Source organism: Prionailurus bengalensis, chromosome C1 (genome assembly GCF_016509475.1).
Source record: "Prionailurus bengalensis isolate Pbe53 chromosome C1, Fcat_Pben_1.1_paternal_pri, whole genome shotgun sequence".
NCBI lineage: Eukaryota > Metazoa > Chordata > Mammalia > Carnivora > Felidae > Prionailurus > Prionailurus bengalensis.
Window position 1 is genome coordinate 221,363,130 of NC_057345.1, and position 14,032 is coordinate 221,377,161.

General features: G+C 52.9%; 1 protein-coding gene across 2 annotated transcripts in view; it reads right to left on the reverse strand.

Moving 5' to 3' along the window:
• NDUFA10 (NADH:ubiquinone oxidoreductase subunit A10) overlaps positions 1-14,032 on the reverse strand; it is a 50,388-nt gene that overhangs the window by 20,037 nt on the left and 16,319 nt on the right. For both annotated transcript variants that reach the window (XR_006296972.1, XM_043578357.1), the window contains exons 7-9: positions 13,692-13,746; positions 12,051-12,136; positions 3,646-3,754 (exon numbers count right to left, since the gene is read on the reverse strand). Coding sequence is in view for 1 of the 2 variants with exons in the window: in XM_043578357.1 (XP_043434292.1) it covers positions 3,646-3,754; positions 12,051-12,136; positions 13,692-13,746 (250 nt within the window). In the remaining variant the exon portion in view is untranslated. The remainder of the gene's footprint in view (positions 1-3,645; positions 3,755-12,050; positions 12,137-13,691; positions 13,747-14,032) is intronic.

The window sequence follows — 14,032 nt, forward strand, 5'->3', positions numbered from 1 at the left end:
GCCACCCAGGCGCCCCACAGCTACACTTTATTAGCAGACGTGTATCAACAGAAAAATTCCTACAGGTGCTACCAATCCCCACTTGTAAGAATAACGAACGGAATAAAACACATACTCAACGTACACTCCGTGAAAACGGTGACGCAGTTTGGTTTTCTGCTGCCCCCTCAACCCCTTGACCTCACTCTCTTCCTCTACCTGTGCTCACCACCCGTGAGCTCCACTAGCTCCGCGACTCCAAACGTCAACCACACGCTGACCACCCCTAAACGTGTACTTACAAGTCCCACTTACTTGCAAACCGCAAACTCACTGCACGTAACCTATTCAACATCTCTTCACGGGGATCGTAAGCATCTCAAACACCCCCGACGACAAATCCTTCATCCTTCACGGAAACCTGTGTCTCTCTTTTGCCAACATCCGCCACTTCCAACTCAACTTCTAGTTCCTGAGGGCACCGACCTAGCGAACAGCTTACTTCTCTCTTTCCGATACAAAATTTCAACAGACTGTTGGTTCCACCCGTAATAATGGCCCCTTTTTGAAACCCGTGCGAGGACCGCCCTGGTCTGAGCTAATGCTGCCTCTCCGTCTACCTTCCCGTTACGCCTTAGGAGGCTTAGGAGGCTCGCCCCCCTGCTTCCGTCCATACCGCTACTCAATCTTCTCTCAAATCCGACACCACCATATTCCCATTACAAAATATGCCGTCTTCCTCCTGCACCTTCTTCCACGGGCCCAGGAGGCCTCTCTCTGGCCTCCCCCGTCTCTTTACCACTTCCCCCTCCCTGCCCCTGCTCCAGCCTCGGCACCGTGCCGGAAGCACTGAGCCTCACCTCTGCATCTGCCCGTCTCCCCTCCCGGGCCTTTCCCCCAGCACCCACCCCTGCTCCTCTCACCTCCTGCAGCTCTCCGCTCACAGGCCACCTTCTCAGTGTGGCCTCTGGGAGCAAGACCCAGGCTTTCCAGATCCAGCCGCCACCTGGCAAGGCTCTGCCCTGCCCTCTTCCGGGAACTCAGGTTTCTACACAGCACCTGCCACCATTTAACAAACTCTCGGTTTCACTTTCTTTTTTTTTTTTTTAATTTTTTTTCAACGTTTATTTATTTTTGGGACAGAGAGAGACAGAGCATGAACGGGGGAGGGGCAGAGAGAGAGGGAGACACAGAATCGGAAACAGGCTCCAGGCTCTGAGCCATCAGCCCAGAGCCTGACGCGGGGCTTGAACTCACGGACCGCGAGATCGTGACCTGGCTGAAGTCGGATGCTCAACCGACTGCGCCACCCAGGCGCCCCTCTCAGTTTCACTTTCTAGGTCCTTCCACCCTGACGTCAGCTCCACGAGGGCAGGGGCTCCTGCCCATCCTGTGCACCGCAATGGTCCCCCGCACATACCCGGAAAGCACGCGGCGGACTGGATAACTGAACTGATGACCAAAGGCAGTGAACGTGCGGGAGGACGAGGTGAAAACGCCTGACGCCTATGGAACGTTAAGCCAGCAGAGCGCGGCACGGCCACGCAGCTCACCGGAGGCCCCTGCCCTGCTCCAGCCACAGCTGTGTGCCCAATCTATTGCTTACGTTTAGAAAAACTGAATGCCCTTTGTCACAGTAAGTTTAAAGAGGAAACTGTATCGGTAATTCAAGCGGAAAGCCAGTACCACCCACCATAAACGAGAGAGCACAACAAGAAACTATAAAAAAGGGCTTATTGCTAAATTCTACCCACATATCAGTGACTGCAAAATCTCTGAGCCTGCGGCCCACTGCTTTCTTGTTTAAAAGTGAGGTCATCAGGGGGCAGCTGGGTGGCTCAGGCGATTAAGTGTCCGACTTTGGTTCAGGTCACGATCTCCCGGTTCGTGAGTTCGAGCCCCACGTCGGGCTCTGTGCCGACAGCTCAGAGCCTGGAGCTGCTTCTGAGTCTGTGTCCTCTCTCTCTCTGCCCTAACCCCACTAGCGCTTTGTTTCTCTCTCAAAAATAAAATAAAAACGTTAAAAAAAAAAAATGAAAAAAAGTTTTTTTAAAGTGAGGTCATCAAAAGTAACAGAAATGTTACAGACATGTTATCAGTAATCAACACGCTCACACAATCAGATGAATTTTTTTAAAAATTTAAAAGGGCAAAAATTTCTCACTAGATAACTTAATACCCATCTGGTTTTAAATTTCCTGTGCGTGCACCCCCTTCAAGCCCACAACGCCACTGGTATGGACCAGCACACGACACCCAGGAGACTTGGGGCACCAGGGACACCCAGGACACCCTTGGGGCTCCAGTGGGGGACGAGGCTCCCTGGAAGCCAGAGGGAGCATGTCCCAGGGTCTGGCGGGGTCCCAGGCAAGGGGAGCCAGGGCGGGGCCGGAGGGGCGGGGCCAGGTTTTGCATGCACACCTGCAGCTCTGGCAACACGGGAGAGGACCCAGGGAGATAGAGAGGAAGCCACGGTGCCAATCCGAGCACAGCGCCGGCTGCCTGGAAGGTGGGAGTCGTGAGGACACAGAACAAAAGGAGGCCGCCTGTGCCCTGGGCTCCGCAGGACCTGGAGAGCCATCAGCTGCAGAGCGGAGGCACCAGCAAGTACAGGCTCTCCCGCCTGTGCAAGAGCCACGACAGAGGCAGCAGGGAGGAGCCAGCCTGGCCCCCACGGCCCGCCAGAGCTACACGCACTTAGGTGCTACGACACTCAGAAGAGACGTGCAAACGTGCTAAGCGTGGGCACTGCTGGGTGACAGCTGCGTGGGTTTACTGCGTACTTCCCCAAATCTCACTGAATAAACTCACTTTGAAAACAACCAAAAGTACTTAAAGAAAATACCAAGTATCCCAAGTAAGACAGTGAGCAATGGGATATACTCGGACACCCGATCGGTGCGTCAAGCAATGCGCTAGCATTCTAGAGATGCAGAAATACCTAAGATTTCAACTGAGCTAAATGCTGGCTGCTTAGCCTGAAGAGCTAATTTGAATACAATCATTTCACACATTTGCCAATAACAAACCCAGTGACAGTGGGTGTAGACACAATCCTGCTCTTATTCTTGATCAGACGTCAGGATCCCCAGGGGAAGCTCCCCTCACCCGCCGGTGTCTAGAACACAACTGGTTTAAGTGTCCTCTAGGTTCGTGGGATTTTGCCAACGATTCTCTAAACCGTTCTGAAAACAAGTGATTCACTACAAAGGTATGGAAAGCAGATAAGATCCCAAACCCAGTTGGAGCCCCCGAGCTCGGCCTCACGCCCGCCCCGCGGGCCTCCTGCACAAACACGCCTTCGTCCTCTGCGGACACGTGTCCCGTGAGGAGTGAGGCGGTACCCCAAGGGAAATCTGACACTGGAGAAACGTAGACAAGGGCTAAAGAGGAGACAACGTTTCCACATCAAGAGAAACCGCTGCCCAGGAAGGCCGCGTGCCACACGCGCTCCCCAGGGTGGCTCACTGCCCGCGGCCGGGGCCGTCCGAGGAGCCTCACCGGCTTTGGACGGAGTGAGGAGGGGAGGAGAATTACTTCGAGGGAAGGGAAGCTCTTTCACTAAAACCAACACGCAAAAAAACCAACAAAAGCCACTCTCTGGAGAAGTGACCTTGGTACAGTCGTGGGGGCCCAGCAGCCAGCGCTCCTGGTTCAAAATCTCACCTCTGTGAATTTCTGGAAGATGCGGTCACTCTGGTGAGCTCCGATCGTGATTTCTGGGAGATAGATGGGAATGGTTGTGTAATTCAGCACCTCCAGCTTATTCTGAACCCTAGAAAATAAATAAGACAAACACAGATCACGCTAAACCGTAAAATAAAGACACAAGCCGTAAGGCTTTTCAAAACACCCATGTTACAAAATTCACACGTGCAAATAAACGCCGTTCATCCCAGCATTCCTCTGGGAGCCAACTTTCACCTCAGAGACCATGTGGTCTGTGTGCACCTGCTCTTCTGAAATGACCTTCAGAACCTGAGGGAGAGTCTTCCAAAAGGCTCAAAGGCCACAGAGGACGGCCTTTCGGGAATGGAGGAGGTGTGGGAGACACATAAAAGGAGCCACGGTGTGCTTTAGACACAGGAATGGCCCAGAGGAAAAAAACTAAACCCAACGCCATCTGTAACAGGGCCGTGCAGTGAGCCCTTGTTAAAAGCGTGCACAATTCGTGAATCCCGAAGGAAAGGCGGCAAGGGAGTCCAGTTCCCCCAAATTCACCACGCAGCGTCCTCCTTCTCTGCCTGAGAGACTCCAGGAGAGCAAGGCCATGGGCAGGTCCGGAGCACGTGGTGGGGAGCCACACGCAGGACGCCAGGCGCACCCTTGCCTGTAAAGGTCTAACGCCCCTTGTTTCGCTATTTTATTTTGCGAAAACATTTACATTGTGTTTTAACTGCTTATTTCAAATTAAACTCAGTCTGAATATGACCACTGTCCTTGAAGGCGGAAAGCATTTTGAGGGCTTTTAGGAAGAAACACTTAAATAAAGTCTCCTTTCTGAAGGGCTCAAAACAAGGAAATAATTATTTTAAATGACCACTTTCCCATTAATGAGTTATAATGGCAGAAGACGTTTCTGTTCGTAATGGCCCAAATGGAAGTTCTTCAAATGCATCTGGCTTTCAGCTACTTTGTGATAAAGAGTCCGGGCTCATGTAAACCCAAGGCCTGGGCACCCTGGCACCCGGGGCACACCGCCACCGCCAGAACAACCCAATTCGAACCCCGAGCCCAGCGCCCCCAGGCCCTCCCCCGTGGAGGACCACACACCCCGAGAACCCACGGCAAGTTGGACGTGGACGGTGGGAAAAGGCAGCGCCTGAGTGTCACCAGTACAAACTGTGTCACTCAGACACAGACTAATAATGACTCAATGGCAAACATTACCCGAGGAGTCTTCCTAAGTGTATTTACGTGGACATCCACTGATCATGTAAGTGGCCACAACAGACGTGCTCGGAGGAGAGCTATTTCTTACCTCTCCCAGAGAGCTGCTCACAGAACATGTGGCCTTGTGAGCACGTGCAGATAACGCCCAAGTACACATCTCTTTATTTTTCACACAAGTGGAATTATTCTTACTTTTTATTTTACAAGGATAATTTTTAAAGTGACCTCACAATAAACAATTTACACTAAAAATGAAATCAGTATTTTTAAATGCTACCAGATATCAAGGTGGAGTTTGATTGGGTTTTCTCAGTAAGTTCCAAAAACCTGAAACATTCTGGAAACCCTGAAAGACCTTCCTGGCCCGGGAGCTGGTCCGCAGCACACAGAGCGACAGTGCCATCTAGGCTCCGTCGGGCCGAAGGAGAGCTTACACGAAAGCCCCCAAAACGGTGTCTCTTTGAGCAAACACGCTTCCCACTGGTTTGGAACATTAAAAAAAATACCCACTGCCGCTGTTCTCACTGAAACGTGGCTAAACGCCTGTCCACTTGTCGCTGTGAGCTTAAAGGGGGCCCGTTACGAAGAGCCCACGGAGTCACGTCTCCACCAAACGCCAGGAGTCGTAACCTCCAATCAACCACAGATTCACTCCAGATGGAAGAGAAGTGAGGCACGGGAAACCTTTTATGACCCAGGGAGCAAAAAGCGGAGACAGAAAACATTCTGTTCACAAAGCACTTAGTCTAATTGAAGAGAATTCAAAAACTGGCGGAGGATAATATAACCTCTTAACATCATGAGCCAAAGTGCCCGAAGAAGCCAGAGCGTACCCGAGCCTGGTTTACAACACAAGATGCTATGCCACGTACTCTACAAGAGTGAGGCAGGAAAAGAGAGAAAAAATGAACCGTAGATAATGTTGTACGACTCGAACGGTTTCCCAATCAACAGAATGTCTACCCTTGCTCCTAAAACACGTCCAAAGGGTACTGGTTAGTCCCTCCCAAACCGCCAAGTTCTGTCCGAACGCTACACTTCTGATACCAAACTCATACCCCACAGTCTCTGTAACTGAAACTTCCTACCACGAGGACCTTCTCCTAGAGTCACAGGAAACAGAAGTCTCCATGAGGAAGCAAACTGGGGGGGCGGGAAGGCCCCGGCTCTGGGGAAGAAGCAGGGCCCTGCACACGTGGAGCCATGCCTGGTGACCAGGGTCTCGAGCATGGGGATGAAAGCAGCAGAGGCAGGCGCCGACAAGTTACGGACCACGCATATGAACACAGAATGCCATCAAGGTTGAAAAAGACAGCGGCGGTCCCTCGGCATAAGCACACACACACGTAATTGCACACCAGCATCCGTAACTGGCGTGCAACAAAAATGCTCTAAACCAGTAATTTGGTCAGGTTCTAAACAAAATGGGTGTAACTGGTTAAGTGGCATGTTTATGGTACTTAACTTAGAAAATTGGTCGTAATTTTCACTGGAGTCCCCCAAATTAAGAAATGATGCTCAAATGAAAATAAACAGTTACCGTGGTACACTGTGATGAGATATCCGGGCGTCAGGGGCAGGGGACAATAAACTGGGAGGAGAGGACGGGCCATTTTTAGTAAAATAAATGAAAACAGTTAATTGAATGCTATCATCTGTAAACTTTAAGGGAATTACTGAATCCTTCTCTGCTCCAATAACAACATAACTAAATAACTACTAAAATTACGGTCTTAAGACATCAATTTTGGACACAGTCTAGAATCAAATTAACACACATTCCAGATAACGTTTAGGCAATGGCACTGTAGGGGCGCCTGGGCGGCTCAGTCAGTTAAGCATCCGACTCTTGATTTTGGCTCAGGTCATGATCTCACGATTCAGGGGGTTGGTTAACTCCTGCGTCGGGCTCTGTGCTGACAGCGCGGAGCCCGCTTAGGATTCTCTTCCTGCCTCTCCCCTGCTCATTCTCTCAAAATAAGTAAGTGAAGTTAAAAAGAAAATGACACTGTTGTCAGTGGAACAAGTCAAAAGGCCCTAGCACATCACCAACCACAGGGGGTGGGGACACCGGGACAGCCACCTTCCCTCACGTGGTATTTCACGTCTGTGTCCAGCAGTAGCTAACACTAAAAAGAATCACATAGAAATCCACAAGCTAGCACGTGGCTGTTACAGTGTGAAGTTAAGAGAAGGTACTCAGGGGTGGCGGGAAAAGGTGGCTACAGCCAGGCTCAGAAGAAGGCTAGGACTCGTGGATAATTACCGGGCCGGTGGGGGAGACCGCAGACTCAGGAAGAGGCAGAAGGACGTCAATAGGACTCTGAACTGATTCCCAGAAACTAAATGTGGATTCATGACAAGACACAGATAAGCCACTGAAGGATTCTGAGGAAAGGGAATGCAGGGTCACGGTGACATTTTCATGAAAATTAACCTGCTAGGCGTGTGCACACGGGACAAGCAGTGGGAAGAAATAACTAAGCACAGCATGAAGATCAAGAACGAAGGGGCAAACCGCCAAGGCAGCAGGAGTCACAAGAGAAAAGGGCAGGGAGAGAAACCACTGGAGACAGCGCAGACCCTCGCACGTCCCTTAGGGCACGGCGGGGGCGAGGCAGCCGGCCAGGAGGAGGGTCCAAGCGGGGTGCCGGCTGCAGAGGTGACGGCCCCACCGGATCCAAGCCTGAGCCACCGGGCGGAGGGAAGGCAGCACGGTCTGTGCACACGACCGCGGGCGGGGTCGCGTCAGCCCATCCACGCCCCGGTCGCCTCGGGGGGCGGGCCAGACCCCTGTACAGCGAGGAGGGCCCCACCAGGCAGGAGCGCGCTGGAATCGGAAAGCGCTTCCGGAACACCGTCCGGACACAGTCCTGACACCGTAACTGCGATTCAGGCTCACGCCTCGAGGCCTCAGACCTACACGGAGACACCAGGCAGCAGCTGAGGGAAAGGACACTGCGTTTCCAGCAAGGCCCCGAATGCCGTAGGAGGCAAGTGACCTCGTTGGGGTAAATGTACAAAAACACCTGAATATACAACCATCTCGACACAGAAACTCAACCGGAGTTTTCAAAACCAGAGACTGCAGTTTTTAGCTCCAGATAAAAGCTTGAAAGTCCCCACTCTCATCCGCACAGCAAATTATCCCTGACAACCAACCACCCGTTCTGGAAGAAGAGCAATGGTGCGCCGGGAGGTGCTGGCGCGTGGCAACGGTGCCATCTGGGTGGTGGGGAGCAGAGGGGAGCACCCCGCCGAGGCCCCCGTCCCGCCTCCCCCCCCCGCCCCTGTACTCCTGTGGCCGCAGACCTGGTCACCCCTCACCGGCCCACAGACCCACAGGCAGAGAAGCCACGGGGATGTGGATGAACTGCCCGTTCTCCCTGACATCTCCAGAACATTCCATCCACACTGTGCTCACACTCGACCGGAGCACGAATCCAGACAGGAACGTTCCTGAGCACATAAAAGGCCTTCGCGGAATTCAGTGTGTTCTCAGACCACAAGTGCAGGCACAGCAGAGGGAGGCTGCCAGCACCGAGTGCACGCGGGACATCTGGAGTCGAGCGTCCAGGCCTCTGCCCCAGGAGACCAGGGAAAAGACGACCGAAGCCTTGAAGGAAGCAGAGTAAAAAAAGAATAATAAAGGCTAGAGCAGAAATCAGACTGAAAGCAGACAACAGAGAAATTCAAGAAAACAAAAAGCTGGTTCTTTAAAAAGATCAATAAACGTGAAGAGAAAATTCACCAACGACAAACAGGCACCCGAAATACAAACTGTTTGAAGTTCAGGGTTCATAAAATGCAAAATAAAGCAACCACTTGTCTCTGGTGTCAAAATCACAAGTGTCTGCTGTCTGCTCGAACTACGCGGTCCGTCCGGGACCCTGGGGGATGGTCGAGCGTGCAGCCTGGCTCGCCTTTTCTGGAGAACGGTTCTGAGAGAGAGAGCTGCAAGCTGTGTTCACACGACCTCCCCGGTCCCTCCGCCTTCACACCCGGTGTGGAACAGACACACGTGCAACGTGCTTGCTGACTACGAACAGGAAGGGATCAAAGCAACCCGAAAATCAAAATTAAAGAAACAATAAGTGGATTAGGGCAGCATCTCAGGAACTGACCGACTTTACTTGTAAACCCAGACAGTAAGTACTTCAGCCTCTGAGGGCTTCAAAGAGTTTCTGTAGCATAAACCAGTTTTCTCTCACGATCCTTTAAAAATGTAAGAACGATTCTTGGCAGCTGAGGGCTGGATTTGGTCCACAGGCCACAGTTTGCCAACCGCTGACTTGTATCTCCATCAAAGGGTTCAAACAGCATCCCCAAGCAGCCATCAAGAAATCAAATTTTTAAGTTTTCATTAAGAGAGGGACGTGCTTACGGTGTTAAAATCTAGAATACAAAGACACATACGAGGTAACTTGTATTTAGAAACATGAGCTCACACATTTACAGCCTGCCGTCCGCGGTCAGGAATCACAGGTGATCCTGGACTTGGGCCTCCTCCCTCTCTATGGTGAGTGGTGTGGCTCCCACCCCTGACCCGCTGGGGCCGACGGTCATTTCCGTGTTCTTCACCTGCCTCATCACCCGAGTCAAAGTTCTCACCCCGACCCTCATTCACTTCTGTACGCTCCCGGCTCTCCTGCCCTCTCTCCCACTCACCCCCAGACCCCGACCCTGTTGGAATCCAGGGTCCTACAGCCCGGGGACGGCCGCAGCAGCCGGGAAAGCCCTCTCTCCGCTCGGTGTCAGGGCCGCTGCCCCACCAGCCGCGCACAGCACGTTTCTCTCAGGTCCTCCCAACGGTCTTCCCCACACCGAGGCCGAGACATTTCCTCCCTCCTCAAACCTCCATTGTGTCCCCCCGCGCCCCGCACCCTCACTGGCACTCACGGCCGCCGGCCCACTTCCCATCTCACCATGAAGACGGGGCGGCCGGCAGAGAGCTTCCACAGGCCCAGGGCACATCCCCGCTCGCCCTGAGCCACGTGAGGAGCACGGACCGCCACGGAGCGCCAGGCCTCACCTTCAGTGGCCACTCCCAGCCTTCCCCTGGGGAGCCTCCTTCCCTGTCCCTGTCGACCCCACCCCTACAACCACGGGATCTTTCCCACGAGCCGCTACTTTTTCCATCTGAAGCACAAAACAAGAAAAAACAAAACAAAAGCCATTAAAAGTTACCTTACTCGTAATACCTAAGTCAGTAGCTTCAAACGAGAAGTAATCCCACCTCGAGCACAGGATGTGAACAGCTGATGGCACCCTTCCACGTGTGCCGACGCTGGGCTGCATCCAGCTATCAGACAAAACAAACCGCAACGCAGCAAACTACCCGGCACACACGGGAAGGTCTGGCGCTCGGGGCCCAGCTCCGCGGGAGCAAGTCCGATGGGCAGACTGGTCACCGGGGCAGGACGGGTGCTACGCGTGGGCTCAACACTGAGACCGGCGCTCCTCAAAACTGATGTGGCCCTGCCACTGTGTGTGCCCAGCGTGCCACAGCACGGCCAGTGCTGAGCCCCCAGCATAGCTCGTCCTGGGGGACAAAACAGGGAAGTCGGTAACATGGGGTCCCCCCGTCATGGAGGGCAGCCAGTGGCCCTCACAAGAAACTTCCACTTGCTGGGTTCAGATTTGCCTTCCCGCCCGAGACGTTTCTGTGAGAAGCCCAGTTCACGTGCACATGGAATCCCTTCTGCTGTCATAAACAGAACATGCCTGGGAGCTCGGTTTCCAAACAGCGCCCCGAGGCCGGGGCACCGAACCCTATGCACCAAGGTACGATGGGATGTACACGGGCCTTCTGCCTGGAGGTCAGGCCTTGAGTAGTTGCTAGGGCAGAAGGCGCCAGTGCCCCAAAAACACTGGGCACTGATGTCCAATGGGCTTTGTGGGCAGAGATCCCGCCCACGTGTTACTGCCTTTCCCTCAACAAAGTAGCACCTTTGGCACGTCCCTCATGGCAGGGAGGGAGCATCGAAAGCCGGGGCGTGGACGGCTCCAGACTGGCCATGGTTCTTCCTCACTGCCCAGCTGTGCACCTGCTAACTCCCTGTGACCCCAGCCGTTGAGTACAACTCCATACAGAGACTCCTGAGTCTTTCCAGTGAGTTTCCAAGTGTGCAGTCGGGCTTAGGGACCCTTAAAACACATGGTGTACTGGGTTGAATAGTGTCCCCCCCAAATTCATGTCCACTTGGAACCTGTGAGCGTGACCTTATTTGGAAAGAGCCTTTGCAGACATTAAGTTAACATGTGATCCCAGGGCACTGGCACGGATCCTCCTCCCGTGACTGGTGAACTGACAGGAAGAGAGAAATGTAGGCAAGACACAGACGCACAGGGAGGAACGTCACGTGAAGACAGAGGCAGGGTGGGAGTGACGCAGACAGCTGCCCAGGAAAGCCCAGGATGGCCGGAGGCCACCAGAAGCTGAAGGGCGGGAAGGAGTCTTCCTAGAACCCGCAGAGGAGGGCGCCCTGGCAGCAACCTGGACTCTGGACTTCCGGGCTCCAGAACCGGGAGAAGCAGCCTCCGTTGTGTGCAGCGCCCCCAGTGGGTGGTGTCTCGCTACAGCAGCCCCAGGGCACTCACAGGGTCACCTGCACCAAGCGGCCCTGACCGAGGAACTCACGCCGTGGCACAGAAATGTGACAACGGCTCCACGCACGTGACATCTGCGGTCTTGACACAGCTGGCCTGACCTGAAGGGAGTGGTCCCCTGAGGACGCCAGGGCACCAGCAGGAGAAGGCCCTCTGCTGTGTGTCCGCGAGGGTCGGGCTGTCTGGCAAGCTGAGCGGTAGCGGGACGCACGGCCGCGTCCCCACCATCCTCTGCCTGGAGCTGGAGGACAAAGTGCCCACCGGAGATGAAAGCAAGACTGCTATTTGATTCTACTTCCTCTACACCTGGCTCAGGGCTCGGCACACGGAAGCGGCAAAGGATCTGCCGAGTTGATATTGGCAATCGATTAATTAACTGTCCGACTCGGGGACGGAAGAGCCTGTTTGAAGGGAAAAGGAAATATACCTCGTTCCTGGTGGCACAGTTAACATCTAACTTGAAACAGAACTCCTTCACGTTCTGTCAGTTTCTACCGCGGGCCGTGGACTATTCTCAAAGACCCAGCCCCGCGCCCCGTCTGGGTGGTCCCCAACGGCGTGGGACTCACAGCATCCGCAGGTGGTGAAGAGTCCGGTCATCCTGCTCCAGCCACGGCCCCTTGTCGTACTTGAGGTACTCGATGTCCTCCACCACCTACGACACAAACGATTCCAAGCCTGACGCAGAGGCCCATTTTGGAAATTTAAACGAGGTCACGTTTTAATACAATGCAAGCCACAAACACCTAGCAGGAAAAATCCCCATGGAATCAAAAAGAAAGGAAGTTGGACAGACAGCCTTCGGTGAAGAAATGGGACTGGGCGCCGACCCTCAGTGTGCGCGCCCGGCCCGCTGACACGTGGGTGGCGCAGAAATGACACGTCGGGCCGGGAGACGAGGCGCGGGACAAAACAAGCCTCAAGACGGGGGAAACAGTGATCATGACAGACTCCCCCGCCCCAGGGACTTCGGTCTAGAAGACGAGACCTGGCCACTGGAAGCAACAAAAGAACAAGAAAATTAATGCACTTCCTGAAGAGATCCAACAATCTGTGTTCCCAGCCTCCACACCCTCAGTCTGTACTCTGATCTCCCAGAGGGGCGACCTTTTCAGATGCACTTTTCCCCAAAACACGCCCCACCCGGGGTCCTCTCTCGAGTCTCAGGAATTTGGGTGCTTCCAATTATAAACTGAAAGCATGGCACGGTCTCAGGAGCAAATGCAACCTTCTGCTCGGACACGTGGCATCTGAGGGGTCCGTCCAGGCGTAAAACCGCCTACGACAAACACACCCGCCTCCCAGGGACAAAAGTCAACAGAACTCAGGCAGTCCAAGCGGGTGGGCCATGTGCAGTCCTTGGAGCTGGCCCGGAGCTGCACTCGGATGCGGCCCCGGGCCCTAAGGGAGCGTCCCCCTCTCCGTGGACAAGACCTCACTCCGTAACCCTCTCCTCGTCTCATGCCCAGAGCCGACCGGGCCCGTTGCCTCTGCAGCGGTCAACTCCACGGTACTGTCTGATGTCACCACCTGTACCTCAGCCCCCGACCATAAAACCTGTTCTTCCAGAATTTTTGTACCTTTTGTTTTGCCTTTTAGTATTTTATGATTAACTTCTAAAACATGGGACCTTCTTTTTGCCTAATGGATGATCAACTGCCTCAACACCATTTAAGAAGTAATAATTTTCTTCTATGTCATGTTTTGTTTTCCCTTAAGGCACTGCCTTTGCCAAAGTCTCACATGCACGCGCACGCACGTGCACACGCAACTGCTTCTCTACTCTCTGCTCTGCTCCATTTAGCCATTTATCAATTCTTGTGTTAACGCCACATGGCTTTCATTACCATCATTTTGTAATATGTTTTTGTTATTTGGGAAGGCAAATGTTCCTGCATTATTTTTTTCCACTGTTTTTGGTTATTACTCATTAAGTTCTCATTGCACTGAGATTGACTCGAATTTTACAAAATGCACTGACTAATATATTTTCTACAATTTTAAGATCCTAGAAACTAAGTTATTCAAATAAAAATCAAAATCTCATGACAAGGGGAGTGAGATACGCTGGCTCAGTACCTCTTTTAAAAACCTTATGAAATATAGACATTTCTAAGACTGGTGGCAGCTGAACTGATTATCTGATTTATAAGAACCCTACACATGAAACAAATTTAAGAATAATCACAAACTTTCGGCCGATTGCTTACCTTTTCCGCATCTTGAGCTTCCCTTGCACTATACTGTAAAACCTCACACTTCTCACTGCAAGAAAAAACAAGATGGAATTCAATGTAAATTTTCCAAGCTTACGTTAATGCACAAACGAATACGTTAAAAACTATCACCACAAACACTGAAACCTCCCATTCTTTGAACAGGGTAGGGTGATACGCTGGGCACGTGCTGGCTCACGTGGTCTGAACGGCTAAGGAGGACCCACTAGCAGCAGAAACGTGCTCTAGGCTGGACAGCGGGTGCGTCTCCTGACTTCCCTTCTGACGATCTTACCCCCACCCCACAGGTGCCGGGACCAGTGGCGAAGGGGGAC